The sequence below is a fragment of the Macrotis lagotis genome, unplaced genomic scaffold (genome assembly GCF_037893015.1).
Source record: "Macrotis lagotis isolate mMagLag1 unplaced genomic scaffold, bilby.v1.9.chrom.fasta BILBYCTG106, whole genome shotgun sequence".
Taxonomy (NCBI): domain Eukaryota; kingdom Metazoa; phylum Chordata; class Mammalia; order Peramelemorphia; family Peramelidae; genus Macrotis; species Macrotis lagotis.
Window position 1 is genome coordinate 130,041 of NW_027422013.1, and position 23,156 is coordinate 153,196.

The 23,156-nt window shown below is 40.7% G+C and overlaps 1 protein-coding gene across 1 annotated transcript in view; it reads right to left on the reverse strand.

The window, feature by feature from the left end:
* LOC141504102 (uncharacterized) overlaps positions 1–15,454 on the reverse strand; it is a 51,704-nt gene extending 36,250 nt beyond the window's left edge. The window contains 4 exon segments of the mRNA XM_074208934.1: positions 432–500; positions 1,230–1,356; positions 7,528–7,660; positions 14,982–15,454. Coding sequence (XP_074065035.1) covers positions 432–500; positions 1,230–1,356; positions 7,528–7,560 — 229 coding nt within the window. The 5' untranslated portion in view covers positions 7,561–7,660; positions 14,982–15,454.
* Positions 15,455–23,156: the final 7,702 nt, after the last annotated feature.

Sequence of the window (23,156 nt, forward strand, 5' to 3'; positions counted from 1 at the left end):
CCTGTGAACTTCTTGAGAACAGGTTATTTCCTTATGTCTCTGGTACTTAGCAAAGGGTCTGGTATACCACAGCCACCTAAAAAATGCTTCCTGATATATGAAAGGTCTAAGAAAGACTTCATATGAGACAACCTCAGTCCTCTCTAGAGAGTTGCAGGGCAGTTTCATGCTCCAAAATGGCCAACAGACTTTAAATGGGATGTCTGAACTAACACTAGAAGGGAAATGAGAGTTCAGGCAGTCCAAGTCCCTCATTTAACAAAAAAAGAAAATGAAGATCAGAGTTTCAATTGACTTGCCCAGGATCTCACTGCTAAAAAATATCTGAAAAGGAGTAACAAGTCAGGTCTTCCAACCCCCAAGACTACAACTTCATTCCTGTCACATCCAGAAGCCACCTGGGGCCCAGCATACACCTTTCAGTCACTCACCTGGACAGGAGATCCTCACACCTTCTTGCTCCAAGTGGATGAACAAATTTTCTCTAGGAACTGGAAATCCTGGCCATGGGAAATAAATTGGGAATGAGGATGCAGAGAAACTTGTCATTTCTTCCTCACTGGGGAAGGTGGAATGTAAGCAAGGATCACAAAGTGGTCCCAAAGAAGATTCAAAGAAAGTGTCCAGGAAGGTTATTCATAGGAACTTTGAGGGTTATGGGATGAGGGACAACAGAAAATGTGGCATCAACTTGGAATCAGAAAATTCCAACTTTCTTTACTCCCTCATAGAGCAATAGTCATATTCCATTGCTTTCATTTGCTAGGAATTAGAGGCAGCTGATAGTGCAGAGGAGGGAGCACTGGACCTGAAGCCAAGGAGACAGAGGGTCCCTTCACTGCCCATCTTCAAGGAGAAGCTACAGGATCTATGCTGAGAGACTTTGCAGGCAAAATTCATATCCAGGCAGAGATTAAACTTGCACTGCCTGAGATCATCCCAAGTCTGAGATTCAGGATCACTGGTTTGGTCCTTCACTTAAAGTTACTCAGATGAAAAAGGAGAAACTTTCAGGAGCTACAAAGTAAACTCCAAGATCCCTAGCCCACAACAAAAACACCTCTCCTAGGAAAACCAGGCAGCAGCAGATTCTTGTCTCTTCAAAAGGGAGGCCAGCACTTTGGCCTTTCTAAGAAGTGATGGATGCCACCAATCCTCTACATTAGGGAGGGAGTGAAGATTCTCCTACTAATGGCAGATTTAGAGCTCCCAGGGGAAGTGGTCTTTACCCAACAAGAGCCAATTCTGAGCAATCTCCAGCATGACATCCTTGTGCAGCTGTTTCTGAGCATCATCCAACAGGCTCCACTCCTCTGGGGTGAAGTCCACAGCCACATCCTTGAATGTCATCACCACCTAAAACATCCAAACTCAGAAAACTTACAAGAGTAAGAAAACTTACACTTCAGAATTGATCCAGCCAATGCTCATCAATTTAAAGGAAAAAACTGAAGGAGAGAGAAAGGCTTTACCCAAATCTAAAACTCTTTAATAGAATCAGAACCAACACTTGGAATCTTGAAAAGTTCAATCGAATACTGACAAATATGTTTGCTATTTTTCCACTGGAACAAAGTTGAGAATTTCTGCTGACTGGTGAATCAGATGAATAGCATAACAAAGAGTTAAGAGAATATGGAGGAGAAAGAGAGAAGAGAAGATCTGCTACTTCATCAAAACCAGCATAAATGATATGGTAACAAAACTGATAAATTTGTGAAGAGCAATCAAGAATGTATACTCTGGGGAGCAAATGTATTCTATATACATTTTATTGAACAGATAATATAGAAAATATAGTATAACTTCTAAATCCCTGAAATTAATTTTTATCTTGAGAGAAATATGGAATATTAATGCCATTCAAGAACTGAATGGTATGAAATTGTTTCCACCCAAATGAAGGAGATAATTTTTACTATATTGAGAGCTTGAAGGAACTCTGAGTATTATGGGTCACAGATAAATCATTTCATGTCTTAGCTCTATGATTCCTTTTATTTCTTCTTTTTCCCTACCAAACACTTATTGATTTCCTTTTCCAACTACTTACAATGGAGGATTTTAATGAACCTTTTTGTTGGCATGGTTTTGTGTTTTACATTTTCTTTTCTTCTCTCCTCTGAGAAAAAGCAATCTAATATAGGCTGTACATTTATGACCATGCCAAACATAGATCTATATTGATCATGTTGTGAGAGAAGAATCAAATTTAAACAGAATAAGGAATACAATAGAGTAAAAAATGACATGCTACTGAAGACAACTTTGAAAAATTGAAGATAATCAGCCTTCAGCTTCATTTAAACTCCACAGTTCCTCGTCTGGATATGGATGGTATTTTCCAAAAACGAGACTTAAAATTGCCTTTGATTAATATACTGCTGAAATGACCAAGTCTATCATAGTTGATCATCACCCATCATGTTACTGTGTATAATGTTCTTTTGGTTCTGCTCATCTGACTCAGCATCAGTTCATGCAAGTTTTTCCAGGCTTTTCTGAAATCCCAACCCTCATGATTTCTTACAGAACAATAGTGTTTCATCACAATCATATACCACAACTTGTTTAGTAATTCCTCAATTGATGGTTAATCCCCTTATTTTTCCAATTTTTTCCACTACCAAAAGAGAGGTTATGAAGATTATTAGAATTGCCTTCTGTAGGGGGAAGGGGCAGGGAATGGGGATGGGGCAGAAAATGGGTAAAAATCAGACAGGTGGCATAGTTGATAGAGCACTGGTCCTGGAGTCAGGAGTACCTGAGTTCAAATTCTACCTCAGGCACTTAATAATTACCTAGCTGTGTGGCCTTGGGTAAACCATTTAACCTCATTTGCCTTACAAAAAAAAAAAGAGAAAATCAAATAAGGCAATATCAGACTGGGTCAAATGGAAAAAGGAGTACAAAATGCCAATAGAAAAGAATGTCTTTAAAAACATAATTGGGGGCAGCTAGGTTGTGTAGTGGATTAAGCACTGGTCCTGGAGTCAGGAGTACCTGGGTTCAAATCCAGTCTCAGACACTTAATAATTACCTAGCTGTGTGAACTTGGGCAAGCCACTTAACCCTGTTTGCCTTGCAAAAAAAAAAACCCCTAAAAAAAAAAACCAAAACAGAATTGGCCAAATGGAAAAATAGATCCAAAAACTCACTCCTTAAAATAAAAATCAAGAAAAGGAGACTAATGACTTTGTAAGCAATCATAATAAAATTAAACCAAAAAAAAACCAAACTAGAAGAAAATATGCGATTTCTCAATAGATAAATAACCAACCTAGCAAATAGATCCGGGAAAAATAAATTTTAAATTACTGAACATCTGAAAGCAATGTACAAAAAAGAGATTAGGATCATTTCCCAAGAAATAAGAAATACTGCCCTGATATTCTCAAAGAAGAATAGAAATTGAAAAAAAAAGTCCAGAGATCACCTCCTGAAAGAGATCACAAAATGAAAACTGCCGGGAATATTATAGACAAATTTTAGAGATCCCAAGTCAAGGTGATAATAGAGCATGTAGCTAGTTAGAAACAATTCAATTTGCATGGAACAACAATCAGGAATATAGAAGATTAAGCAGCTTCTACAATAAGGGATTGTTAAGCTTGAAAAAATGATGTTCCAGAAGGCGAAAGACTTCAGTTTACAATCAAGAATCAACAACCCAGAAAAACTGATTGTACTCTTTCAGGGGAAAAGATGAACATTCAAAGAAATAGGGGACTTTCAGATTTTCCTGATGAAAAGGTCAAAGATAAATAGAAAATTTGATCTTCAAATATAAGACTCAAGTGAAACTTAGGAAATGGAAATCATAAGGGATTTAGTGATATTGAACAGCTTTTACACCTACATGTGAAGATGTTACCAATAACTCATATGAACTTTCTCAATTTTTAGGGCAAACAGAAGCACATACAATCAAGGAATAGGTGGAAGATGAATATGAAGGGGTAATATAATAAAAAGATTGAGTTAAAGGGTGGAGAGGAATGTCCTGGGAGAATGGGAAATGGGGGATAGAATAGGATAAATTATATCACAAAGAAGAGGCCAGAAGAAGCTTTGTAGAGGAGTAGGGGGAGTTTGACAGGGTGTGTGTAAGCCTTACTCTCATTAAATTAGCTCAGAGAGGAATAATATACCCCCCCCACACACACACACATACACAGCTGGATATAGAAATCTATCTTATCCTAGAAGAAACTAGGAGGGCAAGGTGGGAGAAAGCAGTAGAAGAGGTGATAAAAGAGAGAGAAGACTGTAGGTAGTAGCAGTCAGATGCAAAACCCTTTCAAGGAGGGACAAGATGAAAGGAGAAAAAGAGAATAGAATAAATAGGGCTAGGGGAACAAGATGGAGTAAATCAAGAGCCATTCCCCAAATGATAAATAATCAAAAGATATGAAGATTTCAAATGAGGTTATCAAAGTTATCCATCGTCATTTTTTAAAAAAGTGTCCTAATTCACTATCAGTTGCAGAAATGAGCATATGAACAATTCGTTAGATTAGCTAATGGGACAGAAAGAGAAAATGACAAATGTGGGAGGAAATGTTGGCAAAATTAGATGATAATGCACTGTTGGAGAAGTTGGGGAATAATTAAACAATTCTATTGGATAATTTACAACTAAGCTCAAAGGGCTATAAAACCATGTCTACCCTTTGACCCACGAGTGCCACCATCAGAAGAGATGAAAAGCACAAAGGAAAAAGGCCTGCATGCATAAGGATACTTATAATAGCTCTTTTCAAGTGATGAGGAACTAGATATTGAGGGAATTCCTATCACTTGGGGAATGATTGAACTTATGGCGAGTTATTATGACAGGAATACTATTCTTCAATAAGAAACAATGCACAGTATGCTCTCTGTCAAACCAGGAAAGACTTTCATGAGTGGATGCAATGGGAATCGTACTTTATACAAAGTAACAGGAATGTTGAAAAATGATCACTTTTAAATGGCTTAACTTTTCTGAACAATGCTATGACTCAAGACAATTCTGAAGAACTTATGATAATACTATGCATCTTCAAAGCCAGAGTTGCTGGTGACTCCTTACAGATTGAAGTATACTTTATTTTCCTTTATGTTTCTTTAGGAAGGGATGGGGGGAATATGTTTCCAAACAGGACTATTATAATGTTTTACATTTTTAACCTTTTGATGCCATGATGAAATAAAAGTGCCAAAATCTTGCAGACTGAAACCCAAATTTTTAGAAAGTGATGACAATTAAAGAAAGCATTTTAGGCAGCTAGGTGGCAAAGTGGATAGAGTACCAGCCCTGGAGTCATGAGTACCTGAGTTCAAATTCAGCCTCAGATACTTAATAATTACTTAGCTGTGTGGCCTTGGGCAAGCCACTTAACCCCATTGCCTTGAAAAAAAAAAAAACCTAAAAAAAAAGCATTTTAAAAATACTTTTAATATTAGTCTTTTTGTCAAACTAAATATTATTTAAATATTAATGCCCTGTTTAATATTGAAATATTAAATTATATTATGTTATAATTTAATTATATATGATAATACAATTACGCATGAAATCCTAAATATAATGTGTCAACATTTGCTAAAAAATTGATTCTAGGGGCGGCTATGTGGCACAACGGATAGAGCACCAGCCCTGGAGTCTGGAGTACCTGAGTTCAAATCCAGCCTCAGACACTTAATAATTACCTAGCTATGTGAGCTTGGGTAAGCCACTTAACCCCATTTGCCTTGCAAAAAAAAAATGACAAAAAAAAACCCCTAAAAAATTGACTCTATAGACAGTATAATATATCTGAGATCATACCTGACAAAAAAAAAATCCAGGAGTGATGTGAACAAAATTACAAAATACTTCTTATACAAATAAAATCAGATATCAATAATTGGAACACAATAGTGTTTCAATGGTTCATGGATAGATAGGACCAGTATAATAATGTGAGTTGAAAAAACCAGAACAAAATTCATGTGAAAGAACAAAGTCAAAAATATCATTTGGCAAGTTAAGTCAAAATAGACACACAATCTATGTATTTAGAAAAAAATTACAAGAAGATCTAAAGAACATGAATCATTACTTATCAGACAACTGGACAGGAAAACAATTTATGAATAAACAAGAGATAAGAACAAAGTTAGGTATAAAATGAATAATTTCTATAATATATAAAAACGTAACAAAGATCAAAAGGAAAGTAAAAAATGGAGAGGAAATATTTTAATATTGGATCTTAGAGAAAGGTCTCATAACTAAAATATACACAAAATTTTCCAAATCTACAAGAATAAAAGTCATTCTCAAAATGGTTTAAGGATATGAACAGGTAGTTTTCCAATGAAGACATTAAGATAAAAATGTTCCAAGACATTAATAATTAAAGAAATGTTCATTAAAACAACCCTGAGTTTTCATTGTATACTTATCAGATTGTATAAACTGATCGATGGGCAAAACAGATTTTGAAGGAAATATGGAACAATCAAGTTAGTAATTCATTATTGGGAGAATTGGGAACCGATCCAAGCATTTTGAAAAACAAAGTGGAATTATACCCAAAGGCTAATGAAACTGGCAATAGGAGGCTGAGATTACTTTACACAATTCTATTTCCAAACATGATTAGGGAAGGCAAAGAACCTATATGTTCTCAAATATTCATAGCAGCTCTCTTTCTGATATAAAGAACAGGACATTTTGGGAAAGCATATCAACTGGAGAATGGCTTTGAACAAGTTGTGGCATAAGATTGCAATGGAATACAAATGTGTTATGAGAAATGATGAGCACAATAATTTTAGAAAAAGATGGAAAGATTTGAATCAAATAATGAAGAGTGAAATGTGTAGAACCAGGAGAACATTGTATACAGTAAAAACAACACTGGATGAAGAATAACTTTAAGGGAAAAGATTATTAACATTCAAATTAAGAATAAAGACAATTTCTACATCCACAGAAAGAACTGATAAATAGAAGAATTCATGGAATATTACATATATATTTCTATTTGTTCTTAGCAAAAGACTTCCCTGAAGTGGAGAGGTGGATGGAAGGGGAAAGAAATTTAAATGCTAAAGTTTTAGATAGTTTATTTGATGTTTTATGTTCAATCAAATTTTTGTTATAATGTCATGGAAATTGGATTTTTCAGGTCCCTCAAACTATAAGAGCCTTCCCTTGGAGAGGTTCTTCCTTCTGTACTGGAGGGAGTGTTGACCTTTAATAACTCATCCCATTACTGGAAGGTCGCTGGGTGTGCCAATATCCTGAAGGCATGCTTCACCTTTGTGGAGGTCCTGGCATACCTGACAGGGACCTCTATTTAGCTCCAGACCCTGTCCTGAAGTGGGGGCCTCTTCCTTCTCTTACTGACCAAGCCAGAGGTAGTTTCTTAGAGCCTGTCTTTTGATAATCAATAGATATAAAAATCCAAGGTCAGGACTACATCTGGGGCTTGGTTCTCTCCAATCAAACCCTCCCCTTTCCCTGATGTTGATCTGTGGGCACACTGCACTTACCTGTGGTGGATGGCTATGTCTCCCAAGGGCCATTCCCTTTGGCTGCCTGGGTCCTCTGCAGACTGAGCTGAGGAGGGAGAAGCTTCCTAGAAAGGATGAAGTCTCTCTTTTTCTTCCTGGGCAAGAGGCTGACCTATAGGGATAGAGAGAGATTAGGGCCCACAGATCCTGCCTCTCTACTCAAGGGAGAGACTCCAAGGGAGGGAGAAAGACTAAAGGTAGGGTGAGAGTTGGACAGCAGTTGGTCCCACCCTTTCCTTCCCATGCCTTCCCTTCTATCCCCCTCCCATTCACTGAGAGCAAAGAGGCATTAGAGGTTGTGATCTCCCAAATGAGATCTGGTCAGAGCCTCAGTGGCTCCTGATCAGAATTCCCATTTCCACTGGTCCTCTGGCCTCCCTGTATTATCTGAGGATAAGGGAAACTATCCAAGCAGGAGATCCTAGTCCTGTTCCTGAATGGATCCTTATCAGTTCTGAGGCAAGACAGACCTCAGATGGGAAAGAAGAGCAACCAGTTGCCAATGGCACTTTTTTCACACTAATGTAGAACTGGATTAGTGGGCCACAAAAATTTGCTAATTATTTTTGTTTTCTATAAATTCTGTTGTCCCATTAAACTCTTGATAGATATCTTTCAGGATGTCTTCTCCCCTCCTGCAACTCTGAAATCAGTCCAAGTTTTATATTTCTGATCAAAACGGGCTTCTCAGCCTAACTGGGGCTTATAAGTCAGAAGGTGAACTGTTGTGCCCCTCCAGCTCTGAGCATCTCCAGGCATAAAACTAATACAAAGAAACACGGGCATAGGGAGCGTTGAGTTTACTTGGAGACAAACCTTGTAAATCTTTTTGTTTGCACTGTTAAGGGAACATTCCTTCTTCCTTTAATATCTAATTTTAGGTCACCCAATTTCAGCTGCATTGTCTTCCAGTGGGGCAGCGAACAATCACATCCTGGAATCACATCCAAGAACACCAAAAGAGACTTTTCCCCAAAGCCAAAGTCTCCAATGCTGGACTTGGGTCACTCCTAGGTCACCAGGACTCCCATGGACTCTGAGGGAGAATTTAAGGAGATCTAAGGAAAAGGATCTTCCTCTTTGACATACCAGATTCCTGTTTCAGCTGGTCTGATCAGTGCAAACAGCAACCCATATGATCTTCTCTTTAACCTCTTCTTAACCTTCCTATCACTCTCATAAGTGTTGTGACCTCTTTTAATAAATCTCTAATTTCTTCCACACCTGCATCCCTGGCTCTGAATATCACGTGACTGTAAGCAAACTTAAGCAACAAAAAGGAGGTAGGGTCTGCCTCTTCAAAGTAGCCTGCTCCCCCTGCTTGCATTTGCAAATTTGCTTTTCAACACAGACCATCCTGAGGAGGCAGGAAACTGGCCCCTTTATCTTCAACAAGAAAACGTCCTGCAGAACTTTTCATTTCCTTTTGCTTTATTTTTATTCTAAGGATGATGGTTCACAACTGCACTAGAAAGGAGACAGGAGTCTGGCCACTATCTGGATGCTTCTTAGGTCTGACAGAGAACAGACCTTATGAACAGGTTAGAGGACCATAAATCAAATCAATGACACTTAGGTATCAATGGAGGCCCTGACTGATATATTAGACAAGAACACTTGATGTAGCACCTGTCATTTTCTTTTTCATTGGGGGGGGGGGGGGGGGTTTGCAAGGCAATTGAGGTTAAAGTGACTTGCCCAAGTCCACATAGCTAGGTAACTGAGTGTCTAAGTTCATACTTAAACTCAGGTCCTCCAGTACCAATGCTCCATCCACTATGCCATTTAGCTGTCCTCAACCTATCATTCTCTTTTGCTTTATTTTTAATCTAAGAATTAAGGTTCACCACCCCAACAGGAAGAAAGGGAAAGGGAAAGGGAAAGGGAACAGAATAGTAATAACAAGAGGAGAAAAAATCTTAACTTCCCTGGAAACCATTCTATTGTTTAATAGCAGAGAACCATCCTTCTAAGATGCTATTTTCCAGGAGGGAAGTGACAGCTTTTTTAAGTATCTGGGGCAGGATGAGTCCTTGTTTTCAAGGTCCTCTAAAAGAGAACCAGATCTTCCTTTCAAAATCTAAGGAGGGACAGCTAAGTGGTGCAGTGGATACAGCACTAGGCCTGGATTCAGGAGGACCTGAGTTCAAATCAAGCCTCAGACACTTAATAATTACCTAGCTGTGTGGCCTTGGGCAAGCCACTTAAGCCCATTTGCCTTGCAAAAAACCTATAAAGAAAGTTATTCTATCAGCCTGGAGCAATTAAGGTCTATCTATAAGATTGGAATGTTCACCTTCTGCCCCTCCAACAAGGTCTGTGTCTCCAGTTATAAATCTGAAGGGAGGCTCTTTCTGTGTGAAACAGCCTAATGCCCCTCTAATTGCTGCTACAAGTTTTACTGCAGATGCTGGGTAAACAATCAGTTAAAGTCCATCCTGAGAAAGCAGAACTCTGCTTTGGTTATCTAAATGAGAACTCGAATAAATTCTTGTAATTTAGACATTTGGAAAGAAACTCCAACGTTTTAGATGTCGCTATCATATATAATAACACAAAAAACTGCGTCAGAAGAGGAGACAGCAGTCCTGGGTTAACTGGACCTTGGTCAGTTTTGACATGGAACAGACTTCGTGGACTGGTTGGAGAATCATAAAGTAATCAATGACACCTTTATGTACAAATGTGTAACCTGAGTGGTTGACCGCCATTTTGCTGTTCCTTTGTCAAACTTCTCTAAATATTGATTATTCAGTTAGTTTGGTTGTTGGCATCTGCAAGGCTGCCATCCACCCAGGGGTTTTGGTAAGATCCTAGAGAATTAAACTTCATTTATAAAACTAATTTATTGTTTCATTTTTAGCCTAAGGAAATTATGGTCAACACTAAATATAGCTTTAATTTCTTCATCTTAAAACTGCAGCTCATATCTGACTATTTATCAACTGGGGAACCATGTGTAATGTTCCAAATTTGATTCCCTTATCACAGTATTTTAGAAGTGTGTCTTTTAGCAGAAATACTGTTAAAATGGTTTCCCAGCTTTTTGCATTCCTTCTGTTTGTGATTGCATTATACTCATTTGTGCAAAAAGCTTTTAAATTTCATATAAACAAAATGATCTCTTTCGCATTTTATGATGTTCTCGCTCTTTTCTTTGGTCACAAACTCCTTTCATCTCTGTAGAACAGATAGATAATCTATTCCATGCTGTCCTAGGTGGCTTGTGGCATCCCCTTTTCTGTGGAAATCAGGGACCCATTTTGACTGGATTTTGGTAGAGGGTGTGAAATGTTGGTCTATGCCTATATCTAGCATATTATTTTCCAGGATTCCCAGCAATTCTTGTCAATTAGTGAATTCTTAGCCCAGAAACTGGAATCTTTGGATTTACCAAACAGTCTACTGCTTCCAGTCATTTACTACAGCTTCTTTGGTACCTAATCTGTTCCACTGATCGATCTACTGCTGTTTCTTAGCCCACACAAACAGTTGTGATACTGACCACTTTAATATAGAGGTGGAGATCTGGTACAACTAGGCTGCCTTGCTTTGCATTTTTTAAAAACTAATTGCCTTAAGATTCTTGACTCTTGCTCACCAGATGAATTTTTTTGACCATTTTTTATAGGTCTATAAAATAACCTTTAGGTAATTTGATTGACACAGTATGGAATAAGTAGATAAATTTGGATGTCATTGTCACTTTTATTATATTATCTTGCAAAATTTTTTAAGTATTTTAAAGTATATTATAAAATACAAAATAACTGATACAAAATCATACCAGAAATCATACCAAATGTTTTACCGAACTACAGATCGACATCAGCCAATGTGGTCATTTCCATAGACATGGAGGGTAGTCTATGGAGCTGGCATCATCTCTTACCTATAGACTGTTTCTGTATAAAAATAGGCCTGATATTGAATACAGCAGTAACAATACTGCCCTGCTCTCTTCTACTCTGTTTTGGACTGACTGGCAATTCGGCATCTCAAGCTTAACTCTTCACCTCCATCCCAACTGTTGTCCTCCCATGTTGATATTCTTGATAGTCTCTCAGTGTAGGGGACTAACAAAAATCCCATTGCACTTTTTTTTCCTATTCTGTACATACCATCTCAGGCTCTCTTTAAACCTGCCTAGTCCCCTCCCACACACACAAACACATACACGTAACTCCCCCCCCACATGTCTTCTTGTGCCCAAGCTCTGTCTTATAGCAACTGCAGGTCAAGGAAAACCTTTCACCCTAAGTCTTAATTGTTCAAGTCTGGAGCAGAGCGCTATGAAGGACATAACTCATCCCTGAGTAAATGGTGTTGAGGTCCTTGAGTACTTGTTACATCAGTTTGCCCTAAAAGTGAGCAAACATCTAGGCTCAGTTCTTTGGGAAAGTCTCACGGGTGGTACTTTCTAAGAAAGAAGAGGGCGAGGGGGCTAGGCGGCGCAGTGGATAGAGCACTGACCCTGGAGTCAGGAGTACCTGAGTTCAAATCAAGCCTCAGACAATAATTACCTAGCTGTGTGGCCTTGGGCAAGCCACTTAACCCCATTGCCTTGCAAAAACGTTTAAAAAAAAAAAAAAGAAAGAATGAAGAGGGACATTGTGGTCCCCAGGATCCTGTTTATGGGGCTAAAATATTGATTGCAGAATGAGTAGGAATTTGTGGATGGAAAGTAGCCAGGAAAGTATTTTTAAAAAATAAATTGTTGGGGGAAGCTAGGTGGCTCAGTGGATAGAGCACCGGCCCTGGAGTCAAGAGTACCTGAGTTCAAATCCGGCCTCAGACACTTAATATTTACCTAGCTGTGTGGCCTTTGGCTAGTCGCTTAACCCCATTGCCTTGCAAAAAAATTAAAATGTACAAAAAATAAGTTGTTTAACCTATTATTAAATAAAGGAGAATGAGTTCTTTCCAGTTACTTTTTTTTTAATACCATATGGTACTGATAACTAAACAAGAGCCAAAAGAGGTAAATAAATTATGGACCAATGATGCAAAATTCTGAACCATATTTTAGCGAAGAAATTACAAGTAGTTGCTAGGATAATACAGCAGGCCCAGGTAGGATTCAGGCCAGTAGGGAGGGATGACTTAATATGAGGAAAACTCTGTCAATAACAAAATTAACAGAAATTAAACGATCATCTCAAAAAATACTGAAAAAGCCTATGACAAAAGGCAAACATTCCTATTAAAAACACTAGAAATCAGAGGAATAAATACAGTTTTGCTTCAAATGATAAGTTGGATCTCATGGAAACCATCAGGAAGCATTCTCTGGCATGGGAATAAACCTCCACCCATGTAACAGATTTTGTTTCTGCCACATTCACAATTCTCTATTTCATTTTCCCCCTCTAAATTACTGGGAACCCAGATTCTTCTGGGCCTTTCAGAGTCTACTTTGAGATGAATGCATTGCAGCCAGAACTCCATTGAGGCAGGGTCCAGGGAATGGTTAGCTGACAGTGCTGGCTGGCATCCTGCTGAGGCTGGTCTCAGGGACATCTGGCTAGGGAAACGAAATTTGAGGGAAAAAATTTGAGCAAGCAAAAGCCAGAGAGAGATTTTAACAGAGAAAGCAATTTAACAGGGGTCCGATAATTGGGAAAATAACTAGGTCTATAAAAAGCAAGAGTTATGATTTAGGAACGTGACCCTAAGCCAGGATCAAAATACCTTTGACAAGAACATGGGCTCCAATGTAAGGACTAACAGACTGCCTTCTGTGGGGGGTGGGGAGAGGGGAAAATGTAAAACTCAAAATAAATCTTTCAAAAAAAGAACACGGGCTCCAATAAAACACAGATCTGTTAATGGATGCCACGTTAAGTTGTAACCAAAAGCTCAAAAATAGTACAAATGGACTGAATAAGCATCTCAAAGCTGCACGTGTCCAAAAGGTAATTTGCACCAAAATGTTCTATTCTAGCTTTGGCTGTGTTTAGAATGAATAAAAATTCTAGTTGAAGAATGAATCTCTCCTTTAAAGTAGTTTAAAAAATTGACCACTAGGCATTATCCTGATATAAGCAGCCACCCTGATAATTCTTTTCCTTCAGGGAACTGGTTGGGGTCAAAAGTCACAAACTATGTTAAAAGGCCAACACACAACACTTGTCAATTATTTAAGATGGCTCTGTCTGATACATAATTATGACTTGCCTGGCAAGACTCCTGTCACTTGCTCTGACAGAGCAGAGAGGGACAAGAAGACACGTCCTCTTATGAATTTGATATCCTCTACAGGAAGAGGTTTCAGACAGTCCTTTCCCAATGAGCCAGGTTCCAGGTCTGCCAGTTTAGTGGTTTAAGAAAATTCTGCCTTGGGGCAGCTAGGTGGCCCAGTCGATAGAGCACCTGCCAGGGAGTCAGAAGGACCTGAGTTCAAATGTGACCTCAGACACTCAATAATTACCTAGCTGTGTGGCCTTGGGCAAGCCACTTAATTCCATTGTCTTGAAAAACCTAAAACAAATCCTACCTCACAGGAGGATGAACTCATTCTCTCATAGGCCACTCACTCCAACCCCGTAAGGCTAATGGCTTCATCGGTATACTGTTGTCTTCCTATTGTAAGGTACCTGATGTCAGATCAGTCATCAGTACATAATAATAATAATATAGCAACGACCTCTAACCAGAGCTTCTGGGGGCTCGGGCACTGAGGAGAATCATGAGTGTCCCAGACTGTAATTTGGTGTAAGAGATCCAAGAAAATTAGAATTCAACGGTTGCTCATGGACCTGAGGGCAGTGCTGTGAATGAAATCCAATGGACAGATTTTGAGATGGCGAAATGCAATAACCCATTTACAACACATTTTTTATAAAATCAACTTTTTGCAATCAACCCATTCAGGTATTTTCTACGTTTAAAATAACTAAACATCTCCTTGTGGCAGGGAGATTGCCCATCATCCCCAGACTGCTCCTGTAACCGTGAGCGCCAGAGTGCCCCAGAAATCTCAACTTGTCACCACGATGCTAACTTCCTCAGGTTACCCAGGTGCTTTCCCGTCAAACAACCAGAGTTCAGTCCCAGGTCACACGTATACACACACGCATACACACACGTACACACACGTACACACACACGCATACACACACGTACACACACGCATACACACACGTATACACACACGTACACACACGCATACACACACGCATACACACACGTATACACACGTACACACACGTATACACACACGTATACACACGTATACACACACGTATACACACGTATACACACGTGTAGCTCGCAACTTCCGTCCCTGAGCTTGGTTCAGCACTAGCCATCTGCAAGCCACAAATGATGACTGTCAGCATTCTTTAGAACCATTAGAACATCTTGGGTGACCTGAAATTTCTTCCCCGTGCCGCGGCCACAACGACCAGGCCTCGGGGCCAGGAGACACTCACTTTGCCGACACGCCACCTGCATCACTGCGTTCTGCACCATTTGGGCCAGGTCCCTGATTTCGGCCTCAAGGCGATCACGTGCTCACTGCGGGCTCCGGGCCCCCAGCACCCCGGGCCGGCCCCGGGGCAGGACTGCTCTGGCCCCCGGAGCTCGGGACGGGCCCCAAACTGCGGACCCACAAGCGACCCCACTCGCGTTTCCCTCTGGGGGCCTCGGGCCCTCTTCCTTCCGGCCCCAAGCTCCGTTTCCGACCCCTCGCGTCTCCCCCACGCGCAGGAGGTGACCCCAAGCCGGGCCCCGGGGGGGACGGGCCCCTCACCCGCTCTCGGAGGAGCCCGGGCCTTCAGGCCCCTCGGAGGGGGCTCGGCCGGCTCCCCCAGGCGGATCCGAACCCGGACTCAGAGGAGGCCCCGGCCCGGGGTCCCCTCCCCCTCCCCGCGGAGCCCCCCGGAACTCGGGGGGGCGGGGGGCTCCTCACCTGCAGCCGCAGCGGGGCCCCAGGGCACGGGGGGGGGAGGGGAGGCGCGGGAGAGCCGGACACGCAGCCGGACCGCCGGGGCCCGGGGGCAGGCAGCGCCGGAAGGGGCGGGGCGTCGCGGCTATCCCGCCCTCCGATAGGCGGGGAGGGGGCGGGGGCGGGCCTCCGCAGGAGCGCCCCCAATGGCAGGCCGCGGCCCGCTCCTTCCGGTACCGCCCTTTCCCCGCCCCTCCTCCGCGAGACGCCACTCTGGGCGCGAGGCCCGCGGGCCGCCCCGAGGCTCCGCCCCCCGCCCGGGCCGCCCCGAGGCTCCGCCTCCCTCCGAGGCTCCGCCCCCGGGCCGCCCCGAGGCTCCGCCTCCCTCCGAGGCTCCGCCCCCGCGGCCTCCCCGCCTCCTCTTCCGGGGGAAGTGCCCGGCGCTCCCTCCCGGCCCGGGGGGCACAAAGACGGCCCCGACTCCGCCGCGGACACCCGGGCCAGGGGGAGCCGCGCCGCTCCGGGCCCTCCCCTGCCTCCTCCCCGCCGCCGCGGCACAGACTCCCTTTACCCCGATAAACCTTCGTCAGAGCGTGACGACACGAGCAAACTCCGGTGACCGTGGCCATGGCCGTCCTGCCGGGAGCCCCCGACCCGCATCCAACGCGCCTCCGAGCACCCGGCGGCCTCGGGCTTGGAAGGAAAACCGGCTCAGCTTCTTCTCTTACCACAACCAAGGCTCAAACGTCTTTCGCCAAAATGAACCGTTTCCAAGACTTTGCCAAATCTACCCTAGATTCCCTTTGCCGCTTCACTTCCGGCTCCCGTTCCGTTCCTGAAACTCGGCCTTAAAACCGTCATTACCCCAAGAACTTGCCCTCCTTGCGCCCTCGGCGTGCCCTCTAAATACAGGGGCAAGGGGCCCGTTCCTGGCTTCGCGCGCAGCTGACGGCAGGTGTCGGAGCCACACGCCTCACACGCCTGCCCGTGTGGCACTGTCACACCCGATTCACCTGAATAGCCACAAAGACCAGAACAGCAGGAGGAGACTCCCCTAGAGACAGAAGCCTTGGCTGTCAGCATCCAGGCAGAGGTCACGGGCAAGCCAAATGTCTTAGGCCCCATTTATTCTTCCAGCTGTGGCATCAAGTCAGAGGGGTCCAGACTCAGTCATACTGAGACGCCCTTTGGCCGGGCCTCCCAGTCACCTGACATCTTGGCTTCCTTGGCAACAAAAACATGACATTTACCCAGGAGCATCTCCTTTTGCTGACCACCCTGGTATCTGACCTAAAAAGAAAATTGGTTAAAAGTCCTGTGATCTAAAATACCTCGTTTCCCTAATTACATCTCCAAATGACCTGTATCTACTCTGAGTGTCCCTCTCCTTGGAATACATTAGTTAGGGTCACTTTCTAAACATTCAAAATGCAGTCAAGTTCTCCCAGCATCCAGAGTATTCCCTGAGACATTTTAGCTGTAAAGGCAGGGCCATTGTCTGACCTCCTTCCTAGAAGGAAGCCAAATGCCAGAGGAGCTCAGTCAGAACTGGTTTTGAACTACTTCCAAGGCTGTTTCATTGGCTTCTACCCATTCTAAAAATGTGTCAACAAAGACCAAGAGATACTCAAAACCTGGGCTGCTGCTTTTGTGTAATGTTTCTAATCTTTCTGAGATACGAATTTTCTACCAGTTCTCCACCATCCTCCTGCTGCCTTCTCCCCTTTTTATTCAGGGGAGGCATCTTCCCAGGAGGAGCAGAAGGGACCTGGTGATGGGGGTGGGGGGTGGGGTGGGAATTCAGGGACTAAGATCTCTTCCATAGTCTGTATCTATTCCTACCCCAGTGCTTCTGGTATAAAAAATACTTCCATCCCCTAAAACCCATCACCCAGGCTTTGGCATCATGATGGTAAAATAGTTTATATTTCCAAAAGTAGATCTCATGTTTGATAACACTCTTCAACATCTTACTCATTGATAAGTCATCTAATTAGAGAGTTACATCATTTTAATTTCCTAATCATTTTCCAAAGCCCTTCATTTTCGTTGCCTCTTTTTGCATCCACAGCCCCTGAAAGACTGTTTGTTCAGTTGATCACTTCTCTCAGACACTTTCAATGAACATTTATGCCAGACATTTCATATGGCACCTTGGTTTAATGATATTTCCAATGTCTCCTCAGATTTGGAGACATCTGACAAACTAGGGCCTCCCCCTCCAATGACTGGAATTTGAGTTATTACATAGCAACAGACACACACACAAATATTTGTGTGTATGTATATATGTATAATTATTTCCTTTAAATCATATTCTCATTTCAATTTTTTATGAAAAAAATCCTCTTATTTCAGAAATGATCAAATATCTCAAATGAAAATACTCCAAAATACAGCCAACGATGAGCTCTAGAGGAAGCTTTTCCAAAACCATTGAGTTTACTACCTTCATTCCAGTAGGGATAAGGTTGTCTGGGGCAGCTAGGTGGCACAGTGGATAGAGCATTGGCCCTGAAGTCAGGAAGACCCAAGTTCAATTCTGGCCTCAGACACTTAATAATTCTCTAGCTGTGTAACCTTGGGCAAGTCACTTAGCCCCATTGCCTTGAGGAAAATAAAAAAAAAAAACAAAAAACAAAACAGAAATAAGATTGTCTAAGGAGGACTCTAACAAAAAGCATGGCCCCTTTAGCACATTTGCAAAGGCTTCTCTCCACAATGAATCGTCTAAGAGATCTCTAGCTGAAAACCTTCCAACATGAGCCCAGAGGGAACTACTCCTCAGAATGAGTTTTCTAAGCTCAATTCTATTTGAATGCCTTTACTTACTCATGACAATAATCAGGTTTTAGTCTAATAGGAATCCTGAGATGGGAAATAAGAGATCGTTTCCTGAAAGCATCATCACCTTGTTTAATTCCATAAGGATTCTTCAAAATGTGAGACCTATTCTGTTAATTATGCTAAGGGAAGTAGCCTTCATGACACTCCAGTGTAGATTCTTTGATTCAAGCAAGATTGCAGCTAAATTTGAAATCATTCCAGATTAGTTACATTCAAATGGTTTCTCTTGAGTATGGGATTCTCTGTTTTCTAGTCAGACTGGAGCTGAATCTGAAAGTCATTCCACTTTGATTACATTCATAAGATTTCTCTCCGGTACGGATTCTTTAATGTTCAGCAAGAGTATAGCTCTGTTTAAAAGTTTTCCCTTTTTTACAATTCCCTTTCCTTTATAATTCCTGTAAAGTGATAACATTCATAAGGCTTTTCTCCAGTGTGAATTCTCTGATGATACTTATAAGTCTTGAGAACTGGATCTCTATGAGGAGTATACTTTGACAGAAGGAAGAGGCATAAGTTGTTTTTTAAAGATTTTTCTTGATTGATATTTTATTTTATTTTTCCAAATACATTTTATGAAGGTTTTTCAACATTCATCCAATTGCATATTTATAAGTTACTCAATTTTCCTCCACCCTCCTTTCGGCTCCCTCCCCTCAGCTTCAGTCCAGTAGATATTGTCCATGTACGTCCACTGAATATAATGAATGTGAACTAGCTTCATCCCATCACTAATCTTTTCTTTTCCATTCTAAATGTCACATGGGAATGGAAAGAGATACGCATGTCTTCGGTGTAAGGATGATTTGCTTGAAACTTGGATCTTGATAGCTCTCTGAAGATTCAAACTAGGAAAAAGTTTTCTAGATGGAATGAATGTGGGAAGACTTTCTCCTTTAGATCGGGGCTTACTGTGCAACAGAGAATTCACACTGGAGAGAAACCTTTTGAGTGTAATCAATGCGGTAAGACTTTTATACAAAACTGCCATTTTACTTAGCATCAGAGAACCCTGAAAAACCTTATGAATGTAATATATAGAAAGACTGTTAGACGCAGCTCCCATCTTGCCCTGCATCAGAGAATCTACGCTGGAGAACAACCTTATGAATATAATTAATATGGAAAGGGTTTTAGACAAAGGTTTAGTCTTGCTGCACATCAGAGAATCCACACTGGAGAAAATTCTTATGAATGGAATCAATGTGGAAATTCTTTTAGAGACAGCTCCAGTCTTGCTAAGTAATAGAAAATCTACCCTGGAGAGAAATCTTATGAATGTTATTACAGTCAAAATACTTACTCAGAGGGGGTAATCCTGTCACACACCAGAAAATACAGAATGGAGAAAAGACTTAAGAACAAAATTAATGTGGAACAGTTTTCCCAGATCAGCTCCAGTCCCATTAACATTAGAAAATTCACACTGGAGAGAAACTCTAAAAATGTAATAGATGTGAAAAGGCTTTCAGACAGGACTTCAGGACTGCGAGATTTTTAAAAGTCCACACTGAAAAGAAACCTTATGAATATATTCAATGTGGAATAGTTTCACACTGAGCTGAAATCTTCCTAAACATCAGAGAATCTACACTGGAGACAAATTTCACGAGTATCATGAATGTGGCCAAGTTTTAGAAGATTTAGCATAAGAAGTCCAACATGGTAATGCCTCCAGGCAACAATTATCTGTTATTTTCCATCTCATTGATATTACATAGAAATCTGATCATTGTCATGCATAAAGAAAGGCATTCGAAGGGAGTTCACAACTTTTTCAACATTAGAAAAATTATTCTTTCAAGCAGGTCCTTCTGGACTTAGTATGAGAACTTTCCATTCACCTCTTTTTTTTGTTTTTGTTTTTTCTCAAGGCAATGAGAACTTTCAATGAGAGGTCATCTCTTTTTATCAGAGGACTCACTGTGGAGAGAAGCCTCAGAAATGTGTTGACAAGGGCCACGCTTTTCTCTGGAGAAGGGTGGTGAATAGACAGTCTTATTCCTCCTGGAGTGAAGGTGGATAAAAGCAATAGTTTTCTAAGGGTTGCCCCTAGAGTTCATCCCTGACTATACTCTAGACAAGTATTTTTATTTTAGACATATTGATATTTTCTAAAATAAGTGGGTTTCTTTTTTCTAAAAAAGTGGAAATAGGGAAATGACCAAAGGGTAATGGTTATCATATATAAAATATATTTGTGTTGTTATGTATTAGCAGAAGCCCTAGTCATTAAAGGGAGAGTTCATCAGATATTTCCATATCTGAGGGGGCATCAGAAATATCATCAGGGGTGGCTAGGTGGCACAGTGGATAAAGAACCTGGAGTCATGAGGACCTGAGTTCAAATGTGACCTCAGACACTTAATAATTGCCTAGCTGTTTGGCCTTGGACAAGCCACTTAACCTCATTGCCTTGCAAAAACCTAAAAATAAAAATATAATCAAACCTATTCTCTGCCTCCTCATTTTGGTCTCCTGGTTTCCTTCGGACCTTCAAATTTCACCTTCTGTTTTTCTGTATTTTACTGAATTCTAATGTTTTTCTCCTTTTAATTATATCCTATTGAGCCATTCACAGCTTCTACATATCTGAGTCCTTGTCTCTCCCTTAGACTGTGAGCTCCTTGAGGGTAGACATTGTTGTTTGCATGCTTTTAAAAAGAATATTTCATTTATTTGTTTTTTCCAACTGCAAGTGATGGTAATTTTTACTGTTTTTTGGGCAAAGTTTTGAATTTTACAGTTTTTCTCCCTTCTCTTCCTCCCTTCTATCCCCCCCTTCCTCCTGACAGAAAGTAATCTTATATAGGCTCTCCATTCATAACCAAACTAAACATAGATCAATATCGATCATGTTATGAGAGAGGAGTCAGTTCTAAACAGAATAAAGAAAACATGAGAGAGGGAAAAAAATGACATGAGGCAGAAGACAACTTTTAAAAATTGAAGATAATGAGCTTTGGTCTTTATTTAAACTCCACAGTTCCTCCTCTGGATGTGGATGGTATTTTCCATCACAAGTCTTTGAAAATTGTCTTTGATTATTGAACTACTGAAATGAACAAGTCCATCATGGTTGACCATCACCCCATGTTGTTGTTAGGGTGTATAGTATTCTTCTGGTTCTATTCATTTCATTCAGCATCAGTTCATGCAAGTCTTTCCTGGTTTTTCTGAAATCCTGTCCCTCATGATTCCTTATGGAACAATAGATTTCATATATATATATATATATATATACACACACATATATATATATATATATACACACACATATATATATATATACACATACCACAATTTGACAATTTGTCCAGTCATTCCCCAATGGATAGGCATCTCCTCAATCTCTAATTTTTTCTGCCACTACAAAAAGAGCAGCTATGAATATTTTTGTACATGTGTGATTTTTACCTTTTTCATGATCTCTTCAGGATAGAGACCCAGTAGTGGTATTGCTAGATCAAAGCATACTGCATGCTCTTTTTTTTAAACTTTTTTTTTAGGTTTTTGCAAGGCAAATAGGGTTAAGTGACTTGCCCAAGGGCACACAGCTAGGTAATTATTAAGTGTCTGAGGCTGCATTTGAACTCAGGTCCTCCTGACTCCAGGGCCGGTGCTCTATCCACTGTGCCACCAAGCTGCCCCGTGCATGCTCTTTTTGTAAATCCCCCATTAAGCACAGGGCTTGGCACATAGTAAGGACTTTATATATTCTATTGAATGATTGTTTCCATTCTCTCCTCAGAACCTCTCAATGTGACCTGATAGTGGTTCCTTTCCCTCTTCTCTTCAGAAAGTGGGAGCATTTTGGGGTCCAATTTTCTAGCCAAGCCTCATGTAGGCATTTGTAATCACAAGGCTAAATTTAATTTAGTGCATGTGTATGTTAACCCATTTATTCTTTTCTGAGACCAAACTCTAGAGGGCTAAATTTGTACCTATTAAGGACAAACTCTGGAGGTTAAAACTGTTTTAATTTTTTAGTAAGGCCAAACTCACAGAGGTTATCAATAATGTTTTACATGACTCAGCCAACAATGCTATTGTGACAGGACCTCTAAATTATTTTTATCTGATTTTAAGCAGCCTTGAAAAGTAGATGAAAATGTTTCTCCAAATCTTGAGAAACAGGCCTAAAAACAGTATTTCTGGGTGGAAGGGTAGACACAGTTTAATAACCCTTTGGTCATAATTCCAGATTCCTGTTGACAATACTTAGTTCAGTTCACAATTCTACCAACAGTGACGTGTTTCGCAAACTTTCCATCTCCCCTCTCACATTTATTGCTTTCTTCTTCTATCATGTTAGTCTATCTGACAATTATATGTTGTCAGGATGGTTTCAATTTCCATTTTTCTAAACAATAATGGTTTCGAACATATTTTCGTGAGTATATAGAGTTTTGATTTTTATCATCAGAATCTGCCTGTTCCTATTCTTTTGACTAATTGTCAATTAGGAAATGACTTGTAACCTTATACGTTTCTTTATATATGTGAAATATAGACCTTTATCTGAGAAAACGTTTCTACTATTCTTCCAGTCCTCATTACATTGGTTTTCTTTGTAGGAAACTTAAAATTTAATGGCACCCATTCAACATACTTTCTATCTTTTGTTTATTCACACATTGTTTACATATCCATAAGTCTGAATGTATTTTAATTTTATGTTGATAAACAGTACAAAATATTAATCTATGCCCTATTTCTACCGCACTGCTTTCAACCTTTCCCCACAATTTTCGACAAATAATTCTTATCACAAAAGTTGAATTCTTTATATTTTGGAAATACAAGGTGACTATAATCATTTGCTACTATGTACTGAATATCTACTGTTCCACTGCTCTGTTTTTATTGCTTA